Source organism: Vanellus vanellus (assembly GCF_965231255.1).
Source record: "Vanellus vanellus genome assembly, chromosome: 3".
Lineage (NCBI taxonomy): Eukaryota > Metazoa > Chordata > Aves > Charadriiformes > Charadriidae > Vanellus > Vanellus vanellus.
The window spans coordinates 60896591-60923267 of record NC_138907.1 but is presented as its reverse complement, the minus strand read 5'-3'; the positions used below and the strand labels follow the sequence as shown (position 1 = coordinate 60923267).

Here is a 26677-nt window from a genome sequence, read left to right as displayed (position 1 = left end):
TCATCTATCCAAACTGACTATGATTCAATGCATGAAAGTCCATTTTTAAGGGAAAATGTTGAGATTGACAGATCATCTTTTAGCTGACATTTGGAGTTGAGCTGTCTTTTCTCCTTAGCATTTTTTTCATTTCATCCTTCTTTCTCAGTGGACCTTCCTCTTCCTCTTGCCCCTTCCCATTCTGCCTTGATAGTTTCATTATATTGGTTTCTTTGCCCCTCTTCACACTGATGTCTTTGGTTCTTTATCACTCTTTCTACCTCTGAGCTGTCACAGATATTCTGCATTGCTTTCTGAATGTTCCCACGGCTAAACAGTGGGAGGTGGTCTTCCAATGTCTCTGCTGCCTTCAGCTGAGAGAAGCAACAGGTTGGTGTGCGATCTCTACCATTCTGCATGCAGAGAAAAGTGGGAGTGGAATTTTGGGGAGTGGAATATCTCGTCAGCAGTAAGTGCTCCTTTGCTTTCCTTTTCTCCTTCTAACTCCTTTTCCAGCTCCTGTCGTTAGAGGAGGGGGAGGGAGATCCTTCTCTTTCCCTATCAGAAGGGGAGGAATCCTTAAGATCTCATGTTTGCTGACTGCAGAACTATGTGAAGTACAGGTCAAACAAAATTGCAGCACTGGTGTGTTAGAGGGCCAGCTTCCGTGGTAACAGGATACAGCCTTCAGCTGTTTGATTCCTGTTAACTCACCTGTGGCATAAATTGTTTTGAAGATAATGTCCATGCTGTGTTTATACATATTTTTAAGCACAGTTCTTTTGCTATCATTAGAAATTCAGCTGTTACCTCAGCTGTAGAATTCACCTCAGTGTACTTTCTGAACACTTTTATCTTCTTCCAAGTCATTATTCAGTTTGGTTCGCATTTCCAATCCCTTCCCCTCCCCAGCCCCTTGTTTACCTTTGAAGCATGCTATGCATTAACATGGCTCCTGCTCCTTCGTCTTTATGGTAATGGATGTTTACAGGGTCTGGATAACAGCCTTAATGAAAAAGAGTCCTGCACACTAATCTCAGCAAGTGGCTTGTATATTTGTCTGGAGCTACATCAGAAGAGGAACAACATGGGTGTTACAAAATAGAGTTTAGCAGAACTGGGGAAAGCAGGCTGTGTAGCTGTCTGCTGTTTGTCTGGAAGGGCTGTGTGAACCCCGTATCCGAGACTTTGGGGCATAGAATGGGTGAATGTCCCTGTAGTATTCCTTGTCTGTCTTTATGTGCTATTTATTGAGTGATCTTTGCGATCTGGGACTCTTGTACAAAAAGCTTTGGTGATACACGGTAGAAACAAACAAAAAATACCTGTCTGTATTCAATATTATGCTGCTGGAAGCAATGGTAATTTTTTTAAAGCTTTGAGACTAAATATAAAAGATTACTTATGACAGCATTTCCTGGAGATTTCTAGCCACTTGCACATAGCCTCAGTGGTCACAAATTCCTCAGGGAATCTGTGTGCCCACAAGGTCATTGAAACAGTTTGGGTTTTGCCTTTTATGAAAAACTTTGGACTTCAGTGAGAAGAAATAGGGGAAATTCCTCAGCATAGCTTTTCCTGCACATGACATTCAGAAAAACTGGTAACTGCTGCTAATTTGCAAAACCTTTTATTGTTTTCACATTTTCTAGTTAATATTAGAATAACTTTTGTTTAAAGCTGAATTTGCCACAGAGAAGCATTTGCAACATTTGTAGGCTAAAGTGCTCAAAATGTTGCTCTGAAAGTAACTGTGGGTTTTTAACATCACCTCTTACACTCTCAGTGAAATTGAGAGAAGAGCTTTCTATTCTAGTTGGTGATGCTTGTCTTGACTGTGTAAAGAACTTTGTGTGCAAAAGACATCTGGTACTTTGTTAGAGAGACAGTAGGATGTACTTTGAGCTAGGTCACTGTTTCTCAACAAAGTCAACAGCATTTCCTTAAAAATAACTCTGAAGAGTGTGAGAAGCACAAGTGATAAATTAGTATGCTTTATTTGTGTGTTTAGAGCTTGACAAAGAATGTTTGACCTTGCTATGAGTGTAAGAGGAGTGATGCAGAGACATCTTCTTTACTTCATCCAGTGACAATATTTTCAACTTCCCACTCCTGTTTACAACCTTTCCTGATGAGCTCCCCTTAGTCCTTGCCCCTAGGGTCTGTGAACAGCAGGAAAAAGAAATTTGTAATACTAATATTTCTGTATTCAGTATTATCCTTTAACCAATTATTTGGAAGGGAGGGGGTGGGTTAATAAAGCAGACCTGAGCTTCCAGTTCAGCTGGACACTAAAACATATACCTAAATTTAAGTATATCAGTAGTCTAAATCTCACAGCTCCTCGCTTGGGTGAGACTTCTCAAGTGAATAAACAGTGCAGGTTCAACTGCTGCAGGTGGTTGGACTGGAAGCCACCTGGCTTTCAGTTCAGGCTCAGTCAGAGCCTATCATCTGACTGGAGGCTGGAGCTCCAGATTGGCAGAAGACTGGGCTGTGAATTCAAGCTCTGAATGTGTACCAGGAGTGGCTGAGAGATGCTCTGGTGAAGTGCTAACTGTTTTATAAATGCAGCTAATGAAAAATTGTGTTTGAAGTGTTGTTGGGAGGTCAGTGGAATTTCTCACCTCCTTTTCCACTTAGATTTTAACTGTGTGCGTGCTAAATGAAAGGACGCTATCTAGAGAGGCGGATTGACTGCATTCACAGATACTAGCCTTTTCTTATTAAGAGACTATTTTCAGTAACAGCAGCTGTTTTAAAGCTTAACTTCCTTCATCCCAAAACTATGTGCAGATGAGCAGCATTAGTCAGACAGCGTTTATTTAGGCAGTAATAGTGACCAGACAACCAGATAAAATTTTTATTCTTTCTTCCAGACTGACATGCTTATGATTAATTGTGTGTATTGCGCTCTCATGTTCAAAGGGCTAGGAAGCCGCAGAGTTTTCCACTGGTTCTTGCCTATTTTTCTGGGACTCCTGATAGGAAAACCAAAATGCTTAATAAAATAGAAAGTTCAAATTTAAAGTGAACTGCGTAATACCTACACAGAGAGAGATGTGGCATTTTTTCTCAGTGAGCATATGCCTTTCCTTATCTTCTGACAAATTGTGCACACCTCTGTTGAACATCAACAGTGAAAGCAGAGTTTCACAATTACCCCATATCGAAGAATGTGGTTTTTATGATGTGAAAGAGGCCTTCCTTTTGTCCATGAGTCAGCTATGAAGAAAATTCCAGAAAGAGGCGATCCCAGATAGCAAGTATTTCTCTAGTATATAGTGGCTACCATTTTCACAGATAGAGTACTGGAAGAGACTGCCTGATGCAGCAAAGTAATTCCTAACTTCATTCTTAAATAAGAATTGAACTATTCTGTTGATGCTTCATATTTGTAAGAAGGAAGAATGGAGTTTTCTTGGTTGTTCAGAATCTGTGAGTTTCATTGTCTGTTGAGATGTTATAGCTAGCCAGACAGAAACGGGTGAATACAAGGGTGGAAAATGCAATAATACAACCGAAAGCTGATTACAATACAGAAGAAGAACCTGAAAGCTAAATAATTAAAACAAATAAAACCCAACCTTGTATTTTTTAGACTAGCCAAGTTGTACAAAAGTTGGAAAAGTTGAGGAGAAAATGGAGTCAGTAAAGTCACAGCAGGGCTTCATATATATCTGGGTAATTTTCATGGTGCAGTATATGTTATTTCTTAAGGAAAATGTTAGCTTCTGATCCCTCTTAGTATAATTAATTTGTAAATGAATTTTGTTAACGCAAGAATCTTTAGTTACTTTGGGTAATACAGACTACACATCAGAAAAAAAGCAGAATATAGAGCAGATGAGACCTAGAAAGAGGCATTTAAAAATGGGGGGTGGGAAGAGAAGGCAAGGACAATGGAGTTTCCATGCTCAGTATGTAACTCTAATTAATATTAATTTATTTAAAGCTTATTGGACTAGAATCTGCAGTCAGTGTGATCAGGCATTTGAGGGATAATATCTTCTATGGAGGTTCAAAATGTAAACATTAGTGGGAATTGTTTGAACACTAATAAGGATAATAGAGCGTGTTAACTATTTTCAGTGCTGACTATTTACAGTTGTAGCATTTTCTGATGGGATTTTGCTAGTTAGATGAGCACGTTCTGTGTTCGCAGAAATGCATATATAAAAGTAATGAAGACCAATACTTTAAAGTATTCTCACATTCCTGTTCTCTTTTTTCCTGCACTCCTAACATAAAGCTAAAGCAAAACTAAAGATTTTTTGTGAACAGAAGTGAATGTTGGGCACAATCTGTCCATGTGAAAGTTTCAGGTTTACTGAAGTATTTGAACAAAAAAAGGGGTATAAAAAAAAAAGTGTTCTATTCGGAGAGCACCACTTTAATACAATCGAATTGTGACATCAATAGATTTTTAGAAGATAAGTACTTACCTTCAGAAACATGAATTTGTAACAAAAGCACATGACATTACTGCTTTCCCAAAGAAAAAAGTAACTGACTTCGGAGAACACAAGGGGCAAAAGTCTACTGCTATTCTTTGACTCTTATTTCATCCTGTGTAGATGAATGTATTATCAGCATTTTGCTTTTGCATGCTTTTCTTCAGAAAGATCTCACAGGTCTTTAAAACCGCATTAAACACAGCGTGTGGCAGCAGTGATCGGTGCCATTAGCCTGGTGGAACACAATAGCTACCTAACAGCCAGTAGCACCATCCTACAACTCATGAGAGAAGGAGCCTTGTATCTCTGTGGTAAGTAGGCTAATTTCTCCCAAATCTTGAGTAACCCAGAACCCCAGTTCTCATATGTAATTTCCGTGGGAAACATTCCCCAGGTGTAAGGTTCAGGATTTATTTGCTGCATCTTCTTTATGATATAGAATTTCTAGCTAGTGCCTTTGATAATGGACTACTGGTTGTATGCCAAATACTAACCCACATAGAAAAAAGCCATGTATACAATCAGCCTCTCAAAGCAATCCAAACTGTCTTGAACACATAGATTTGCTCTTCTATTATCACGTGTCAACATTTTTTCCGTTGTTTCTAGTACAACATATGTAGTGCTTTTAAATTGAAGTTAGGCCTGTTTCTCTCATTTCATTTTATAAACAGATGCTTTGTGGTATTATGTCTCCTCACACTTTAGAAAGCCCTGTCCATTAATTTTCAGATTTAGGGGGAGGTTCCGACCAAAGAGCAAGGGGAGCACAAGGCAGTGTAATAATACATTCACATGAAGGAAGGAGAACATATTCGTTTACGTGGAAGACTGAGGGTTTGAGGGTTTTCAACTGTTTCTTGTAAATTTTGAAAAGTCTTGTAAAAATGGCATTGGGCGATAAATCTCAGGTGTTCCTCTCCTTCTCAGCAGCTTTATGACAATATGACTTAGACTGAATAGTTTAAAAAGGCAGTGAATATGAACTAGCTCAAATCAGAACAGTTAATGGAATTCCTCAGTACGCACCACCAGCCACAAAATGGAGAAGGATAAAGAAAAACTAAAACAGTAAAACAGAGCAAACTGTATAAGGAGTCAATCTTTTTCACAGCCCCATAATTTATGTGAATCTTTATGGTTAATGTGGAGTGAATAACATATGTTTTTCTTGAAAGGAAAGGAGGACTATGGAATGAGATGTTCAGTTCAGTTCTCTGTCAGTACTGCTGTAAAGGGGGAGCTGACAAAATAGCGCGCAGAGTGCGTGAATGAGAGGAACAGACCAGAAAAGAGGAGGACTGAGGAATACCATGGTTTGAAGTTTATTTGAACAACCATTTTAGTATGTTACATTATTCTTAATGCACCAATTAAATCCATGGACTATGTGTATGTACAAGTAAACATAGGTAGGCTTCCATTCTGCTTGCTAGGCAGTATTTGACTTGTTTGTTTAGGTGTGCCATTCTGCTTCACTAAAACAAGATTTTGCATGGCTTTTACAAAAAGAATTGCCTGTACTTCTAATTTATGCCATGTCCACTATTGACATATAAACCATTATGGGAGCTTGAGGTTGATCACGAATGTTACGTTCCCACCCTGGGGGTGCAGGTGGTTTAGATTTCACTGTGTCTTTAGCCCCCATGCAATCCCTGCTAGCCTGAGGACTGGCCACAGCACACAGAGCAAAAATGATCAGTGCCCACAGGTGAGCAGCTAGCCTTGCTGAGTAAAAGTTGGAGGAGTTAGAGCTAAACTCATTTGCAGGCTATTATCCCCTTTTTGTTCCAAAAGTGGGTGGGGGGTCCTCAGGGTGGAAGGGGGAAGAAAACGTCTTTCCCTGTAGTCTGAACGGTATTCCTAGCACATTTCCTTGCTTTTGGTACCAGCCACCGTTACAGGTACCCCAGTAGTACCAGCGACCTGGGCAGGCTGGTGTGCGTGGGAAGGCCAAAATAACCTCAGCAGTTGGTAAAGCAGGGAGGTGGGTGTGGAAGGGCTGTGTGTGGGTGTGGCTGGAAAAGCTCAGCAAAGCTGTGGATTTGGGGGGAAGCCAGCTCCTGGGGTGGGAGAATTACACTGCCATGTGAAACTAACTTTGGAGGGCAGGGGAAGCTGGAGTATGATACCAGTGCTCGTGTTTTCCCCTCTGCTTGAAGCAAAGGGTACCAGCCCTACTTCTATCACACACCCAGTCCGCTATCGGTCACCTCGTGCGGTGGTTGTTTGCTGCTGTTTTCATTACTTCATTAGCTCTTTGGATTGCCTTCCTCACTACTCTCAGCACCGACTTTGTTCTCTCTTCCTTATGCTCCCGTTACCCTTCCTCATCTTTGTCCCTCCTCCTCCCTTTTCCCTGCTTCATTCTCTGATGTTTCTTGCCCAATTAGTCCACTGATTGTTAAGTGTCTGTTATTAGTAACACAGGGAGAGTTACTGCTTGGTTATCCCTGCAGTCACTTCCTGTGTCTTTTAAAAAGATGGGTGCAATGACAGCTTTCCTGGGCTCTTCTTACAGAGTAGCTATCTTGAATAATGCTCCCTGCATCTTTCAGTAGAAGTTCAGCTGAATTCTCTCTTTACTTCTTCCAGAAATTTGAAATAGACTTCATCTAGTCCTGGAGATTTATTGCAAACTACATGGAAGGGACAGAATGGTGCAGATCTTTTTCCACATGGAAACACTGATGCACAGAGTTCATAGCATGACTGAATAAAAGCAGAGATGCTCTGTGAGCTTAAAAATGCCTCTTAGAAGACAGAGTAACTAAACTCAGTTTAATCCTAGAAGCTGCTGCTCAGAAGGCTGCCCTGGTACAGGAACGAAAGTCTGGGATGGTCCAGCATACAACATATTGCAGAGAAACCATTATATAATGACTATTTTTAAGCAACCTGCTGCCTTAAGAGACAGATCTATGCATGTTGACTGGAGTTATTAGATTAATTTATTTTTTTTTTTATGATCATCTGCCCTTGAACTGTTGCCTAGTGTAGACTAATGAGTTTTACTTAGTGGTGGCTGGAGTCCCACAGGAGAAAGCTCTAAGGTATGCTGGGGCAGATTTCTAGGGCTGTTTACTCACTGTGCCAGAAGCCAGCTACACTCACACCCGCGCTCTCTCTCTGCCTTCTGGGCCTTCGGCTCTCTAGCACGGCCTCTTGGGCAAGGCACAGAGCAGAACCAACCAATGTACTTTGTGAGGTTTGAGCTGGCTCCACGCAGGGTCAGCCGAGGTGTCGCTGCATCCTGGAGTTGGGGGGGACCTGGGCAGTGACAATGCGCATCTGTCTCGTCTTTCTGCATGCTGCAGAAGGGTTTATCTCCAGGCTTGTGTGCTGCACATACACCTGGAGCCAGCCAGGGTTCAGCAGCGGACCTGAGCCAATTACTGCTCTCTGGCTCCACAGCAGTGAGAAACATCCCAGAGACCATGCACAGCTGTACAGGTGCTGTCCGTGCAGCTGCAGGTGTCTGCGCAAGCTCCCTTGCAACCACCATGTTTACTTGTTGGTTGGGTTTTGGCTTTTTTGCTGTGACACACGATCCCTTTCAGGAAGGGCTGGTTTGTTTTACTATTAAATAATGACTTAAGGCCATTAGTCATTTTTGTTAGATACTATCACTAGAAAAATCACAATATAAACCTATCAGCTCACTCAGAGGGGAGCTGTGCACCTACAAACACAGCTTTTCCGAACTCAACTCTTGTTCTAGGAGCAGACCCTCAATCCCCTTGGAAACCACTGCAGTCCCTGCAAGTTGCCCTTTTCTCATGCTGGTTTTGTATTGCATTCAAGTAGATCCCAACTCCAGCAGCCATCCTGCAGACTTATTTTACAGTATAGCAGTCTTTGGATAGCATTCTCCTCTTACTGATTGCAAATTTGGTTTAAATTCTGGAAGATTTTCATAAACACTTGCATTCATTGTTTTGTTTGTTCGGGGTTTTTTTTGGTTTTGTTTCCTTTCTGCCAAGCATTAGGACTATGTTTATAAGCAGCAGATAGAATGGCACTAGTTCTTACGCCAGTTTTTCTATTGCCAAGTAAGCATAAACATGCTCATATTAGGGAAAGAAGTGTTCTATACCTACCTGCTTCTCAAAGGTTTGTCTTGGGAGATAAAAAAAAAAAACCAAAAACCAACAACCAAAAAAGTCCTTGCTGTAAGTTTGGTAGGTGTGATTTGGAACCAGCCAGAAAAGTGTTGCTACTTAAACAGGGAAGACAAATGTTTCCTCACTACTTTCTTTACAATTTCCTTACTTCTCAACTTTCTTTGCAGGCATAACGAGTCCTGAGTGGTGCAGTCCCGGTGCATGCAATCAGAGAGGAAACTTCTGCGGCAGGTGAAGCTCAGCAGCTCCATCTTAACAGCGAGCAGCCTTTTTTATATTTTGCTACTATATTGCAACAGATGCTATGTTTAACTTTTCACTTCTCTTCCAGCTGTTCAGTTTTTAAACAAAATTTTTACTGAGCTTAAAAATACTAGTCAACTAGTCAGAAACTAGTCAACAATTAGAAAACTGTCCCTCACCCTGTATGGTCCTCGTTTTTGAGGCACCTTCCCCTTTGGCAATAGTTTAACTTGGTGAATCATTATCTTATTGGATACACCAAACTTGACAAGATCCTGTGTCTGGCTTAGAAAGAATTTGATTTAAAATAATAAAATAAATATAAATAGATGTACATTGGATAAACAGTAGTGCTCTCTTGTTTTGGGCATCTGAAGGTCTGTGTTTCCAGCATGTCATTGGACATTAACATGACAGGTTTAAAAAAATAAATGGATTATCACATAAATATTTTAAGGGGCTTTAAGAAATGCCAGTAGATATTTCAGATTCCTAGTACAGTTGTGACTGCTGGTAGTATCGTAAGGGGACGACATCCTAGCCAAAGCCCTCCAGATGATCTTAGAGTATATCAAGAATATAGTAGCAATGATGCCCTCCTGCCCTATCAGGAGACATGCAGCCTCTGAGATGCCAACAAAGTGAATACAGTGCAATTTACATTAGTAGAGTAATAAATTTGGGTGGGTCCGGAAAGGTCTAGGTGAGCAGGCAATACACAAGGATCACATGGGAGCAGGGAGATACTCTTCCCTCAAAATATAAAGCAGAGAAGTAAGCATTGTGAAGGGATGCATGTAATCTTTTCATGTAATAGGATTAAGAGATGAACCTCTATCTAGATTTACAAATATTACAAAGAGTTTGTGTTTTGCTGAGCTGTATTTGAAACAGCAATGTTGTTATTTGCTAATTATTTTAACATGATTATTGTTCTAAGATAATTCATAGTTCTAGAAACTGCTACCACTTCTGTATACCAAGGGCTATAGAGTACAACAAGTATCTTAACTAACCTAACCTAGTTATCTTGATGTAATTACAGACCTGAAAGAAGCCTGATATTTGTCTTCCACAACTGTTGGGTTTTGTTGTTGTTGTTGTTGGTTTTTTTTTGGTTTGGTGTTTGTTTGTTTGTTTTTTACAAACTGATTTTCTTTAGATATTCTACTACGAATGGTCACAAATTAAGAGCCTTCCTCTCAATTTATCAATGTCCTGTTTTCAGTCCCTTTATCCTCTTCTTTTGTACTGAAAGGATGAGTGTGCCCTCTTCACAGTCCCCATTCTGTTAACTCCTGTCTGCCATCCCAATATTTTTGAGTCTCCTGTGGGTGACCAAATTCATTAGTCATTGAGGCATTGTATAATTGCAGGTAGATGTGGGTGGATGCTATGACAAGCCATTTAATAGGTATTTGTTGCACGTACCAGAAAGTTTACCTCTGCAAACCATCAGGAGCTCTGGAGTTAGGCATCAGCTGAAGGGGCTGGGGGCAGAGGGGAAGGCCCAAGGGAGGAGAAGGAAGCTGGGTAGGGGTTGGGGCTTGCAGTTTTGAATTTAGGTTAATTTCAGCATCAAATTCCTTCCTCAGAATTAGCAGTTGGGTTCCAGGGCTACAAAGATGATTAGGGGATTGGAACATCTCTCTTATGAGGAAAGGCTGAGGGACTTGGGTCTTTTTAGTCTAGAGAAAAGAAGATTGAGAGAGAATCTTATTAATGCTTATAAATACTTAAAGGGAGGGTGCCAGGGGGATGGGAACAGTCTTTTTTCTGTGGTGCCCAATGATAGGACAAGAGGTAACAGGAACAAACTTGAATATAGGAAGTTCCATCTTAACATGAGGAGGAACTTCTGTTCTTTGAGGTTGGCAGAGCACTGGAACAGGCTGCCCAGAGAGGTTGTGGAGTCTCCCACTCTGGAGACATTCAAAACCTGCCTGGACGCCATCCTGTGCAACCTGCTGTAGGTGGCCCTGCTCTGGTGTTTGTGGGGGTGGACTGGATGATCTCCAGAGGTCCTTTCCAACCCTGACCATTCTGTGATTCTCAGCCCTCCTACCTTCTTGGCACGTGACAAATCATTTGTCACTCAGTTTCCCTATCAGTGAGATACAGAGAGAATACTCACACATTCTGGTACAGGTGTTTGACAGCAAAAGGTAAAAATACTTCTCTGTCTATCCCCACACTAACATTTCCTGTGAGGAAGCATATAGGAAAAAAAAAAAAATCACATACATTCAGAGCAGGTGAATAACCAGTAACTGAAGATCTCACCTGGTGCTTGCTTTCATGTTGCTCTGGTCTTTCCTAGTTCAGGGCAGACATTGTTTGTGGGCAGAAAGAAGTCTGAAGAAACACAGTGAGACACTGAAGCATCAGACCGCAGCACGCTCCCTTGGCCAGAGCCCCTCAGGCAGCTGTGTTGCAGTCCCAGGGCACTTCACCTGCTTTGGTTTTGGTAACATGCAGTGCTCTTCCTCCCCCAAGCTCAGTGCCGTGTTTACAGAGACAGCTTTTCTGTCGGCCACCACTTCAGGTAAATAGGACTGCACAGCCCACCCACTCCACACTACCAGCATCAGCACCAACCATTCACTGACCCTAACAGCTTAAGCTCATCCCTTCTAGATAGTCCAGCATGGAGGCGTTTTCCTAAGAGACATGTTATGGTTGAAAGCGCACAAAGGCTTCAAAGCGTAGCTATTTCTGGCAGGGACCCAACAGCTAAACAAACTTAAGTTAACCGCTGCCCCTTCTCTCATTGCTTCTAACCTTTGGGCGAATCTTTTCAGGAAACCCAGAAAAAGAACAAGAACTACTGGTTACCAACCCACTTGGCAGATCAGTTTTCTCAGTTTAATGCCTTTCTTTGCAGACTTGTCAGGGACTGGCTCAGCGATCTTAACTAGCACAAATGCTGCACGTTTCTATATATGTGCCTACACATATCTCACTTGTTCCCTATTCCTTGCTCTTGGCGAGTGTCTTCGGGGACAGGCTGATAACTAAGGTCAAATAACTAACATGCAATGCCAAAGAACCCAAACCACTTAATATTTAAAAAAAAAAAAAGCCTCCACAACCTTCCTGTATTTTCTGTTATTTTTAGACTCCTTCCATTTGTCTTTATTCTGCTGGGATTATCCCTAATAAACCTCTTGGAGATAGCAACTTAATTGCACCTTTAACATTCTACTCTATTACATATTTTTAGGTAAACCGTCTCTTGGAATAACAATTCATCAATTAATTATTTGTTTGGGGAAAGACATGCCAGAAGATAAGATATACCAGTGAAGAATAACAATCTTAGATTTGGATCTACTAAGATTTAATTGCAACAGAAGGCAATGCAAATTAAAAGTGACCTTGAATTGATAAATGTGTGCCAAGACAAAATAAGTTCATTAGCAAATATTTTAAAAAAGCGAATAGTCTTTAAAGATACTAGGGATAAGAGGAAAACTAAGGGAAGCAAAAGTCTCCTATTAACAGAAAATAACAGATGCGATACACCTGCTTGCTTCAGCCTTGACAGAAAAATATGTGACTTAACAAAAATGTGTTTTAACAGGAGAATACAGCCACAGGCCAGGATAAGGGAAGAACAGTGTTTAGTAAACATGAGATAGGTGGCTTCAGATTGACAGAACCTCTTCAAAGAAACTAACCAAGCCTATCATGAAGCAAATAGTTAACAAGAACCTAGAGTTCAGACAGTTCGGCAGGAAGGCAGTAGGCGTACTAGATAGAATCTGGAAGGCAGACAAAAAATTAGGATAGTTTCAGAAAGCATGAGCAATTAGGAAAGATTAAAAGGCCCAGAAGATTCAAAATAGGAAAACACTTTTTTTTTTTCCCTTTATAAAACAAGGAAGTTACGTCAGTTTAAATTCAGTATCCCAAAGATACTGACTTGTGTCAGCAAAGATCCCAAAGTCACAACTGATGAGCAGAGAGCCAGGGGTGAAAAAAAAAAAAAAAGGGGGGGGAGGGGGGGGGCAAAACCCAGCTAATCCAAGTTTGTTGAAATGAATCAAGTATCCTCCTTTGACTGGGAGATTAACCTAATTAAAGGGAGGGAACATAGAGATGCAAACAGAAGTGTTTTAGAAATAATTTTGACAAATTTCTCACATTCAAATCTGAGAAGAAATTCAAGAGAAAGTATTCTACATTTGGTGACTATTAGGTAGGCATAAAATGAGTTGAAAACTTACACTAAAAGTCTATTAAATAATTGGAATATAACATAAGTTTATTAAAAGCAAAAAACCCTGCATGACCCCATGTCTGGGTTGCAATTACAGACAGAACTGACTATTATAAATTGAAAGTGTGGTTGGGAATTATATTTCATATAAAAGCTCTACGTATATTATTTGACCGGGGTACGGAAGTTCTGCAGCCAGGCCACAAGACAGCAGGGCAGCACAGGCATGAATACCATCAACTGATGAGCCAGCAGCGCGACGCTCCAGGAAGCTGAGAACTACAATCCTCATTCTGGCATGTATTAACAGGACTGCCATGAGCAAGAGGACAGATTAGTTTTATGCACCCGGGGAACAAAGGTGATATACCGGAAGTTTTTCCTCATGTTAAAGTGTGTAAAAATCATTAGATATGTCAGTTAACTGTTCTAGTTAACAAAAACTCAAGATTAGAGGTAGCATTATATATACACAAAACTTACAGAAGTGATGATGTATGTAAGGGAAAGCTTTTTAAGCGATAACATGCTGATTTACTAGAAGGGGCTCTGCTGGCATGTTGTGGAACCTCCAAGATTCCAAGAAAACAGGTATTTGTGACTCAAATGTCCTTTAAAATAGTATGGGTGTAACTGATACTGCCATACTACAGGATGGGTGGACTGGTCTCCATCCAGTCCATTTGTTTCTAATTCTATGAGGTTGTTTTTGTTTTGTTAGGGATTCTTTAGACAGAAAAAAGAGCCTTCTTCTGCTCAAGTGGTTTACCTCTCCTATTCCGTACTTGTTTGTTATTATATCAGTTATTAGCATTAATTTTATCAGAAGAGTTATAGAAAAATATGGAAAGTATGTAGAAAGGAAAAAACACAACTGACTGAAGACCCCCCCACAACTCACCTTCCCCTGGTGCGTGCTCACAAATCTCAGTGTGATGCACTAAGAAAGGCAGACGTGGCAGTCCCAGGATGCCTGGCGAGTGCTTTGCTTGCTGCGGACGGCTGCACGCCACGAGGCTGTGGAGTACTTTTGGCCAATCCAGACTGGCAGAGTGTCTGGTGTATGTCAAACTAAACCACAGCACAAGAGATGCATCTCTTTCTTTACAAGGCTGTTAGTCTGAATTATTCTGCTGCACTAAACAAGACTACATTTTGGTAGCAGTAAAATTATTTAATCAGAATTTACAGAATAAAGTGTATGTTATGGTAATACTTTCCCAACTACGTTGTCACAGAAAACAAATTGCTCAGTAATGTAAAAATTTCAGTACTCATGCAAAGTTAGGCCTCACTAGAGCATTAAAGAATACTCTTTCAAATTGCAGTAGACAGTACTCTTCCAAAAACATACCATACATTGCAACCACAACAAAGTCTGCTGCTGCAGTCTAATCCCATGTGGGATTAACTGCAGACAAGAAAAACAGGTAGCATTCTCCTTTATACAGCTACATTTTTATTGTTAAAAAAAATGAAATCAGTATTTTATCAGTAATGGAATATGGAATTAAAATATGAAGTTAAACCCATCAGCTAGGGCATTTGATGTCTTTTACAAAGTCACTGGGATAATGCCAGTGTTTGGCTCACCCTCCAAGAGAAGCATAAGACAGGAAACACTATTAAGGCTTTTTGATGCTCCAGAGATTCAGCTATGACAAACAAAACTCAGGAGGGCACTGCTCAAGTCTTACTCTAACTTGCTGTTCTTGTTTCATGACTGCATCCCCAGTGTGAAGATTTTCTGTTGCTCTCCACTCACCCAACCTAACTATGCCACTATTCATGTCTCATTTAAAAAACAAATACCAAAGACAATCTAATTTTTATTCTGGGTCAACACCATGCCGACACAAAGCCAGGAATACACAGTAGCACTGTGCTCTACTACTTATTTGCAGTCAGGAGGGTTCCATCAACCACGAGCCAGACTGACCTGAATAATGAAAGCTTACAGCATGCGCGTAGCCTTCGCTGGTTTGCAGTCACTAGCACTATTATACCGTTCAGTTGCGATGCCTGCTTTATGGAAGACACATGGATGCTTTCTCATTCCTCAGCTGGCCAGTGTCCGTAAGCTGATGAAAACCTAGATGGAGTATTTGCCCCGTACTGCATTACTCTGTGAAAAAGCAACGTGATGATTTCCAAGAAAAAAAAAAATAGTCTGGTGGATATACATAAATATTTATTATCAGTTTAATTTCATTTTACTAGAAGTTTTTAAACAGTTTTTCTTTTTTGCCAAAATGTTGCACTGACACAGTTGCTACTGTCATAGCTTCCCTGCACTGGGAATGCACAGCTTACACTTAGATTCCAAAATTATCTATTCAAGATAAAGAACCTTCAACTTTAGTACATACGGAGCTATTTAAAGATTGGTAAAAAGACCCCCCCTTCCCCCTCCCAAATTAAGAGTCTGTTACAAAGAGATTTCATTACCAAAAAGTGAATATACAAATGCTAAAAAAACGCTGGCTTGAAAAAGTGATTTCAGAATTTACTGTACACATTGTAACAATTTATTATATAAGCTGCTTCTACATGCAAGCAGATCTTACATTTGGTGTAAAACATTTATACACATTCTTTACAATCTGTACATATTTAAATGGCTGTATCAAACAACACTGCGCTATGGAATTTTGGAAGCGAACAACTAAAATTGGGAGGAGAAAAAGACAAGGTTTATAAAACGTGAACAAAACCCGTGACACTGAAAAGCATCTAGACTTAGGCTTAGTCTTGTTTGGTTTCAGGTTATTCAGGCAGACCCAGATTTTCCTTCTAGCACACAAAAGTAACACCAATGCAAAACAGAGTAAGGCAACTATTCAACCAGCAGGCTGTACCCGTCACTTAGAATGGCTTATTGGTAAAATGCCTTTTTGAAAACTTTTTTTTTTTTTTTTTTTTTGCTAAAATGTTTATTTCTAGGCCCATTTTAGCAAAAAACACATTTTGGCTTTCCTGCATGCTTATGGCATGAAGTGAATTACTGTAGTTGGTGCCCATTGTGAACAGGGTTGGTGATAGCTTTTTTGTTTTGAAAAGCCCAGGCCTCAAATGATACTTCAGTAGTATGAAAGAGGACACCAGGCCACTTGATAAGAGATGATGATCAGAGCACAGAGTTTGTGCTAACACTAATATAAATAACATTAATGGTGTTATTCAGTACTTTTGTCACCTTTTAGTTTGCATTAGAAGGTAACAAAAAGTAAACCCAAGCCAATAGCATACCATACTATTACATGAAGACCTGAGCTTAGTTGGAATTTGGGGATTTCGACTAGTTTGGGATAGATGTGGCAGTGTCCCCTTTGCTGAAACACCTAAAACTCGCAGAGGGGTAAAAGAGAAGGTGGCCCTGTACAGCACTGAGGAACACCAGTGCCTTATGGCATAACATTGTGGAGGGGGGGAAAAGTGCTGGTACGGAAAACTGTTTTTCACACCTTCCTGAATGGCTCTTTCCTTGTTTGTACTTTGTCTTTTTATACAGTGCATAGCAAGAAAGAAAGAGCCTAACATAAGCTCTGAGGTGTTGCACCACAAGTACAAGATTTAGGTAAAAGGAAAAAAAGAAAGGGAAGAACGAATGATATTTATCAGAAGTCATAATGGGAGCAGTATGCCATGGCTGCGTACAGGAAGCAAAACTTCGAACAAAGTGTTCATTCAGGAGATTATCGTGAACATTTACCAGAAACATACAAGAATTTAATTCCTCCTGGCTACAGAATCGCTAGAGAGCTGAACTGAATATAATGAGTATTAAAGTCTCAAGCTTGTCTGCTTTCCCACTTAAAAAAAACCCAAAACCATATAAATTTGTAACTCTGATGCTGATTAAGAGTTTTTGGAAGAACATCTGATAGACGCAAGTCTGCATAAAGTCCATGACAACGTAACAGTTTGATAATTTGGATCCCTGTGACTGACAGCATTATCTAGCTGTTTTTATTTAAATAATGATACACCTGGGAGAGCATTCAAGATAAGAGAACCTTATCTTATGATTTAGGCTGATAAAGTAAAATTTTAAATAATTCTTTTTTTCTACAACTGATTTTTTTGTTGTTGGGGTTTTTTTTTGGCTGGGAAAGGCTAACAAGTTTTTATTGGCATTGCCCCCAAATCAGAAAAGCACTTTGGAGTTGTTCTTTATTGTTGACTACTCCTTATTCTCTACATAACAGGAAAGCGGCTGAGTGCCTGCCTCAGCTTCTGTGCAATCTGAAACAAAGAAACAGAGCGTGTTAAACATGTAGTGACTCTACACCATGCAGAAATAAGATTGCAGGCTAAGAAATTAACTGAATTGTTCCCTCATTTTCTGAAAGACTATTTTTTACTGCAGTTTTTGTGTATGTATGACTCTCAAAGCATTCCATTATAAAGACTTTTCTTCTCATATATACATTTTCTGCCGTGTTCATTTGGTGCTATCACCACTTAGGCAGGATGACAGCCCTGCCTAGAATACTTTCTCCAACATAACCTGTTAGGTTATCTAGCTCTTCACTATGCAGGAGGGCTACAGGAACAAACCCAGATTTTTCATGAAATCCATTTTCCTGCTGAAACAAGGCCACACATCAGAACAGAGGTCCTGTGCTCTCACTGCAGCTCTCACGGTAGCTAGCACCCCACAGGGGAACGTGGATCTGGTCCCTGTACTGGCGGGGAGAGGATTTGTACAAGCAGACCAGTGAGGCTGCAACCAGAAGAATTATGATAGACCGGACAAGAGACTGAAAGAAGGTAAGGAGAAACCTATGCCTAACCCCATCAGATGTGCCAGAGAAACTGAGCTGATGGGGAACCTTAAGTTCGCATCTACTGAAGATACTTCTGAAACCTCACTGGCGCCTTTTACTGCTGTGAAGGGCAACCAGTTGCTTATGTTACTCCCTTAAGTGCTAGAAGTCAGGTTCCAGCAGACTCAAAACTCACATGTTTTACCAGCATATCACATTAGAAAATTTGTTCTCAGGTTTCATTTACAAAAACACAAGGAATCAGAACTAAGGTTGTAGGTCAAGTGCTTAGAGTTAGCATATTTAATAAGTCACCTAAACCACTCCAGTCCCCCCCACCTCACACTTTGTATATATCGGCATTTAAATCACAGAAGCTTCCCTTTGTCCTCCCCTCTTGTGGAAGGGAAGTTTTGTTCAAATGGTTTATTGTTGTATCCAGTGCAGCAGGCCTTTCTTGCTGCCTAACACACAGCTAAAATTCTTTGTAACCGTAGTACCGGCATCAAAAAAAATAATAAATCAAGCTGTCAACAATAACATTTTTCAACACTGTTTTTTAGGTCTAATAGGCTGAATATGATGTTGTCATGTATACAGGAATAGTATCTACAGGAAAATATTATTTTGACTCATTCCTTGTTCTAGTATTTTTTTAGATGTACAATTCTTCAAATATCTGCTCTCTGGGAGAGACTAATACAAAAAGATGATTAAGTACTGCAAGTATTTCTTATAAAAAGTAGCAGCACAGTATCTGCCAGGAAAATGACACTGAAATACTACACCTTACCGTTTCATAAAACTGTGCCTGCTGCTCCAGATACAGACGAATGACACTGTTGTAGTCATAAATCCGGTTACTGTGGAAGTGATTCATCTCAGCTGCAATCAGACCCAGGAGGCAAATTATTTAAGAGAAGCATTTGTAATTAGGAACAGTTTCACTCAGTTCAGATTAGTTACTGTGCAACAAGCTCAGTGTCCAGCCCTGCCAGCATAGTTACTGTTCTCAGGCTTCCACAATGCCTGCAGCACTCAAGTTGTGATGGAACCGTTCGTAAAACTGGTAGGGTGTCAATTACACATTGTTAAAATATGGACACTTTCATAAAGCCAGTATTGTTAAAATACTCAGGTGTACAAAGGTTTGATAAAGAATACAATACAAGCAGGATTTTCTCCTGCTGAAGTTACTGCTCTTTCCTGAAGTGTTTCCAACAGAATTTGGCTAGGACATTCAGATTTCCAAGGGTATGGATATCAAGTTGTAAGCCACAGCTATAAATATTTAGCTCAAAAAAAGAGACAGCCAGCAGTGTCTGACCCATTCTTGACTGAGGCTGCTTCAGTAAGATCTGCTGGCCTTGGGTGGGGTTCACTTTTCTGAAGAGAGGCAAGAGGGTCTTTGCTCACAAGCTACTGGGCCTCACTGACAGAGCTTTCAACTAGGCATGAGGGGAGAGGGGGCAATATCAGGCTTGCCTGTGACAAGCTGTGGGATGACAGGCAATGGCTGGAGAGACAGGGTGCTAGTGAGGGCCCACAGCTGCGAGGTGTGCTGGCTACACTGCAGTGCACTTGAAATCTTACAGCGATGAGACAGGGGCTTTGGTGGTAATAGGAGCCAGCAGGGAAACGCCAGTGAAATACTTAAAAGAAATTAAGGGATATTCCTCTACGAAGGTGACATGGCCAACAGCCCAGCTGAAGCACCTCTACACCAATGCCCACAGCATGGGCAACAAATAGGAGGAGTCGGAAGCCACCATGCTGCTAGAGAGCTATGACCTGGCTGCCATTACTGAATACATGGCGGGACAAGCCCCATGACTAGAGTGTGGCTATCCATGACTACAGGCTGTTCAGAAGGGATAGGGAGGAAGGAGGGGCGGAGGCATTGCCCTCTACATCAAGAAATAGATAGAGTGTGAAGAGCTGTCTCTGAAGAATAGCCACAAGGAAGTTGAAAGCTTATGGGTAAGAATTACAGACCAAGGCAACAAAGGGAACCTTGTGGTTGGTGTCTACTACAGGCCACCCTATCAAGGGGAGCCTATTGATAAAGACTTCTTACTCCAGCTACAGGAGGCACCACACTTGCAGGTTCTTGTCCTGCTGGGGGACTTCAACCACCCTGACATCTGCTGGAAAAGTAGATGCGATACTGGACCTAATGGTCACCAATACAAGTGAGCTGATCAGTGACGTCAAGATTGGAGACAGCTCGGGCTGCAGCAATCATGCACTGCTGGAGTTCACAGTCAAGAGGATATGGGTCAGAGGAAGAGTAAAGTCAAGACCCTGGATTCTAGGAAACCAGCTGAGGAACCTGAAGGTGCACAAGTACATGGGACCTGATGAGATACACCAGTGGGTCCTGAGGGAACTGGCAGATCAAGTCACTAAGCCACTAGCCATCATACTTGAGAAGTTGTGGCAGTCTGGCAAGGTTCCTGCTGACTGGAAAAAAGGAAACATAACCCCTATTTTCAAAAAGGGAAATAAGGAAGACCTGGGGAACTACAGGCCAGTCAGTATCACCTCTGTGCCTGGCAAGATCATGGAGCAGATCCTCCTGGAAACTCTGCCGAGGAACGTAGACAACAAGGAGGTGATTGGTGATAGCCAGCATGGCTTCACCAAGGGTGAGTCATGCCTGACAAATTTGGTGGCCTTCTACAACGGGGTTACAGCGGCAGTGGACAAGGGAAGACCAACTGATGTCATCTACCTGGACTTATGCAAAGCATTTGACACTGTCCCACATGATATCCTGCTCTCTTAATTGAAGAGCTATGGATTCGACAAATGGACCACTCGGTGGATAAAGAACTGGCTGGACAGTCGCACTCAAAGAGTTGCGGTCAAAGGCTCAAAGTCCAAGTGGAGAGTAGTGATGAGTGGCATTCCTCAGGGGTCGGTACTGGGACCTGTACTGTTCAACATCTTTGTCAGTGACTTGGACAGTGGGGTCGAGTGCACCCTCAGCAAGTTTGCCGATGATACCCAGCTGTTTGGCAAGGTAGGCATGCTGGAGTGGAGGGATGCCATGCAGAGGGACCTGGACAGGCTGCAGAGGTGGGCCCAAGCCAACCTCATGCAGTTCAACAAGGCAAAGTACAAGGTCCTACATCTGGTTTGGGGCAATCCCAAGCACAAATACAGGCTTGGTGGGGCATGGCTGGAGAACAGCCCTGAGGAGAAGGACCTGGGGGTGCTGACTGACGAGAAGCTCAACATGAGCCAGATTAAACATAAGGTACAAGTTTTTCACTTTGAGGGTGGTGAGGCACTGGAACAGGTTGCCCAGAGAGGTTGTTGAGGCCTCATCCCTGGAGGTGTTTAAGGCCAGGCCTGATGTGGCCTTGGGCAACCTGGTCTAGTGGGAGATGTCCCTGCCTATGGCAGGGGGGGGTGGAACTCGATCTTCAAGGTCCTTTCCAACCTAAACCATTCTACGATTCTATGAAAATTCCAGCTCTGCAAGGAGTTAGTCAATAGCAGCCACTGGGAAATTGCCCTCAGGGACAAAGGAGCAGAACAGAGCTGGCAGATCTTTAAGGATGCTTTCCGTAGAGCTCAAGAGCTCTCAATCCCCAGCTGTAAGAAATCAGGAAAGAAGGCCAAGAGACAGGCATGGCTGAGTTGAGACCTGCTGGTCAAACTAAAGGGCAAGAAGGAAATGCACAGGCAGTGGAAGCAGGGATGGGTATCTGGGAAAAGCATAAGGATACTGCCCGGTTATATAAGGATAGGGTCAGGAAGGCCAAGGTGCAGCTGGAGCTGAATTTGGCAAGGCATACAAAGAATAAGAAGGGCTTCTACAGGTATGTCAGCCAGAAAAAAGTCAAAGAAAGTGTACCTGCCAATGACCTAGACTGGCAAACTGGTAATGACGGATGAGAAGGCTGAGGTACTCAAACTTTTTTGTCTCAGTCTTCACTGGCAACCCCTCTCCCCATACCTCTCAAGTGGATGGACTTGAGCAAAGTCTCTCCCACTGTAAGAAAAGATCAGGTTCATGACGACCTGAGAAACTTGAACCTACAGAAGCCCATGGGACCTGATGAGATGCATCCCAGAGTCCTGAAGGAATTGGCTAATGTAGTTGCCAAGCCATTCTCCATGATATTTGAAAAGTCAGTCAGGTGAAGTCCCCGGTGACTGGAAGAAGGGAAATGTTGCACCCATGTTTAAGAAGGGTAGAAAGAGGACCCTGGGAACTACTGACCTGTCAGCCTCACCTCTGTGTCTGGGAATATCATGGAACAGATCCTCCTTGAAGCTATGCTAAGGCACATGGACGACAGGGAGGTGATTTGAAACAGCCAGCATGGATTCACCAAAGGCAAATCCTGCCTGACCGACCTAATGGCCTTCTATGATGGAATGACTATGTCAATGGACAACAGAAGAGCTACATATGTAACCTATCCGGACTTCTGTAAGGCCTTTGACATTGGTACCAACAACATCCTTCTCTCCAAATTGGAGAGGTATGGATTTGATGGGTGGACTGTTGGGTAGATGAGGAATTGGTTGGACGGTCTTATCCAGAGGGTAGTGGTCAACAGCTCAATGTCCAGATGGAGATCGTGAAAAGTGGTGTCCCTCAGGGGTCCATACTGGGACAAGTACTGTTCACTATCTTCATCAATGACATCAGACAGTGGGATTGAGTACACCCTCAGCAAGTTTGTGGATGACACCAAGCTGAGTGGTGTGGTTGACATCCCTGAGGGATGGGATGCCATCCAGAGGGACCTGGACAGGCTAAAGAATTGGGCCCATGTGAACCTCATGAGGTTCAACAAGGCCAAGTGCAAGGTCCTGCATCTGGGCCAGGGTAACCCCTGGAATCAATACAGGCTGGGGGATGAAGGGACTGAGTGTAGCCCAAGAAGAAGTTGGGGGTACTGGTGGGTGTAAAGCTGGACATGAGCTGACAATGTGCACCTGCAGCCGAGAAAGCCAACCATAACCTGGGATGCATCAGAAGAAGCGTGGCCAGCAGGTCGAGGGAAGTGATTCTGCCCTTTACTTCGTTCTTGTGAGACCCCACCTGGAGCTTTGGAGCCCTCAGCAGGGGAAAGACATAGTCCTGTTGGAGTGGGTCCAGACAAGGGCCACAAAAATGATGAGAGGGATGGAGGACCTCTCCTGTGAAAACAGGCTGAGAGAATTGGGATTGTTCAGCCTGGAGAAGAGAAGGCTCCAGAGGGACCTTATTGCAGCCTTTCAGTACTCAAAGGGGGCCTGCAGGAAAGATGGGGACAAACTTTTTAGCAGGGCCTGTTGCAATAGGACAAGAGGTAACGACTTTAAAGTAAAAGAGGGAAGATTTAGACTAGACATAAGGAAGAAATTCTTTACAATGAGGATGGTGAAACATGGGAACAGGTTGCCCAGAGAGGTGTTAGATGCACCATCCCTGGAAACATTTGAAGGTCAGGTTGGACAGGGCTCTGAGCAGCCTGGTCTAGTTGAAGATGTCCCTGCTCATTGCAGGGGAGGTTGGACTAGATGACCTTTAAACGTCCCTTCCAACCCAAACTATTCTGTGATTGTATGAGCCTGGGAAACAACATTACTGAATCTATAACACCTTTCAGCACTTTCTGCATCTCTTGTCAGAACACAGCTTATGGCTGAAATAAAAAGTTAAATATATTTGAGATGCCAAGAGAGGGAGAAGAAATATTCTGGATTGTACAAGGTATCACAGAAGTCTTTTCCATGGTTACCACTTAATACAGCACAGTCCTCTTGCATCATTGTGACCGGAAGGTGGGTACGTGTGTGTGTTTTCTTTTTTGTTTTCAAAATCAACTTTGTGTGCTGGTCTGACTCTGTCCTGTAAAATACTGAGTACTCTTGGCTTTAAGTCAGCTGAAAAAAATGCAACTCCCTCAGCAATGAGTAGTCCCAGTGAAGTCAGTGACAGGATGCTTGGTATCCTGCAGGACTGAGTCCCAACTCCTCAATTCCCTGTTTTTTCAAGTGCAGGCTACTACATCTCCTATTTACAACACCCCTAACCTAAAGGGGAAAAGTTCATTCAAAGAACATCCAGGAAATAAAATCTCATCCACAAGAATATTAATCTCAACTGGATCATGTCTGACTAAACCATGAGTCAGAACAACACTTCTGCACATGCTGAAGTGCTTCCTGCACCAGGGCCCAGGCTTTTTGTTTGAGAGACATTATCATTTCAAAACAAAAGAATCAGTCTAGGGTGGGGTGTTTTGTGTGTGTGTTTTTTTGTTTGGTTGGTTTTTAATTGTGTTTACAAAACATATCTTTTGCAATACCAATATGAGATTTGAAACAAAACAAAGGGCAAAATAACTGCAATTTTAGGAAAATATAAGCAGGTCACAAAAAAAAAGTGTAAAACCTTGGCTCTTATTATCATTCCTGGTAGAACAAAGATTCTCTTTCAAATTTTGTTATTTAAGAGATGTCCTTCAGAGGTCTATAACATTGCCATTTAGCCCAAAATTTGGTTTACCTTGTAGTGCATAAGCCATGGTGCTCACGCGTTTCACCATGTTCTGTTTGTCTTGTGGCGTTATTTTACTGGTTGCAACTAATTTATCACTTTCCTTCACTCTTTCTATTGCTCCCTGTAGAAACCAAATACAGAAAGATTAGAAGAGTAGATTAAAAGACTAGTCAACTTAAAGGCCTTTATAGTCATCTAAAATGCCACTGGCCACATTTTGAGCTTGCACACTATACACATATACATACACACACAATGACCAATTCTGCCTTCCTACATTTTCACCTGAAGTTTTTTATTTCATTCTATTGCTTTCAAGAGTCCTAACAGCTTGCAAAAAGTGACTTCAAACACAGGCATGAACACATTCACTAGGAAACTGAGTTTGGTAAAGGCAGTAATACACAAAGTTATATACAGAAAGGACAAAAGGACCAAGTTTCAAAATACAGCCAACCAACGCAACAGACATCCAAACCCCTCAAACTATCAAATGCCTGCAGAACCTTATTTGCACATTACACAAGATGAGACAACATAAACTTCTTCCAAGAGACTAAAACTCATTGCAGTTTATAACTTTCGATTCAGGAAAATCCTTGTGTCACATAAACAACAAGCATAAAAAGAAATGCCTCTCCCTTCACAATGTATTTGTGCCAAACAACATTCAAGAGAATCTATTTACACATCTCTTGGCAGTAGGCTTATGTTTCAAATTTTAAAAACATTTCTTCTCCTTTTATGGTATTTTTCCCCCCAAGAATTACATGGGATGAAGGACCGTAAATGTCCTGATGAAAGAATACACAAATCTCATATGCTTTTATCTTTGCTGCTCTCAGAAGTATGTTCTTGGTTTTTACATTTAACACTTCAAGTGGTAAAAAAAAATAAATACTTGTGTATTTATTTAATACTTAATTTTTAGTTTCCTGAAATATGTTACAGTAGGCACATGAGCATAAGGAAAACTAAGAAAAAAAAAAAAAGAATATCCAAAACTAAACACAATGGCTAAATTTATTGTTTTATTATTTGATGGCTGTCATATTATGGAGAAAAAAAAAAGCAGGTTTTTGTTGCTGGTGATGTCCCCACCCCCCCCCCAGTTAGCCCTATTCTCTATTTTTTAATATTAAAGAAACTTCAAGGCAGCGCATGATTATTTATCACACATCAGGAAGCTAGCCATGTAAGCGTACACAATTTTTCCTACAATACTGGTGTGGTTTAGTATCAGCTACCATGCAAGACTCAAATACGACAAATTTACATTACTGCTATTCACTACATTGGGACATGAAGTTAACCTTAAGACAATCATGAAGTCTCTACTGCTCTACTATAGCAGAAAGTCATGATATTCTCAAATCTCAAGACAAGTTATGGCTTCTCTCCCCTCTAAGTATTTTTTTATTTTAAAAAACAACATGCCAGTTTTACAGAAACTTTCAGTGTTTCTGGAAACGAGGGCCAGGCTGCTGCACGAATGCAGTGTACCATACCACCACTTGTTGCTGTAGATCTTCCTACTGCCCCAACCCTTAAAAGGAAAGGCCCCCCACATACCTTATGAGCTCCTATGATGTCAGGGAAGCAACCAAGAAATCCCTTATATTCATGATTTGTTTCCATCAAAAAGTGAAGGTCTTTCTTCGGCTAATAAACAGAATGTAAGCATTAGTAAGAGTATCTGTGGCATATTAACATCACAGAAAATAAACTATGATGCCAAAAAGGGGTGAGGGAAAAAAAGAGAAGAAAAGAACAGGAAAAAAAACCTAAATCAAAATCTTAATTGTTTGTTGCAAGTTTTTCATATTTAAAGGTCTTTACAAGCTCTTTGGAGTAAGGCACTGAGCACCAGTGAGCAGATGCTTCTGTTCTTTGTTTTACTCAGCAGTAGCTTATGAAGTGAGGGGTTTTGCCTCAAATTTTCAATGAAGAGGCATTACCAGTCCTAGCAATAGCACTATTAATCCACAATCTCATTACATATACAGATGTGTACAAGCACACGTGCATCTCCTTAGTTGCTGACTTGGAAAGCTGTTTTAAGAACTTCCAGACTCAACCTCAAGACCAAGAGGATCTGCATTTTGGAGACTTTAAGCTTAATACACTAAGTATCAATTTATGACTTGAATGCTGACACCAATCAGGATTTATTTAAGCTAGATTTTTACTGAAGCAGGAAACTGCATGTCAAGACAACGAAATGCAGCAAGATCTGGATCCTGCAGAGATTTTGGGAATGCAGGGGGAAGGTAGATACCCTATCCTTCATTAAATCTCAGAAGTCAGAAGCGATCCATATAGGTGATATGTTTGCATACACTATGTCAATGCATTCATAATATTCCTAC

At 41.4% G+C, this 26677-nt stretch overlaps 1 protein-coding gene across 1 annotated transcript in view; it reads right to left on the bottom strand.

Annotated features, from left to right (window-relative positions):
• Nucleotides 1–15460: 15460 nt before the first annotated feature.
• SNX9 (sorting nexin 9) overlaps nucleotides 15461–26677 on the bottom strand; it is a 71094-nt gene continuing 59877 nt past the window's right edge. The window contains exons 15-18 of the mRNA XM_082480996.1: nucleotides 25881–25970; nucleotides 24315–24429; nucleotides 18591–18682; nucleotides 15461–17273 (exon numbers count right to left, since the gene is read on the bottom strand). Of these exons, the coding sequence (XP_082337122.1) occupies nucleotides 17226–17273; nucleotides 18591–18682; nucleotides 24315–24429; nucleotides 25881–25970 (345 nt within the window). The 3' untranslated portion in view covers nucleotides 15461–17225. The remainder of the gene's footprint in view (nucleotides 17274–18590; nucleotides 18683–24314; nucleotides 24430–25880; nucleotides 25971–26677) is intronic.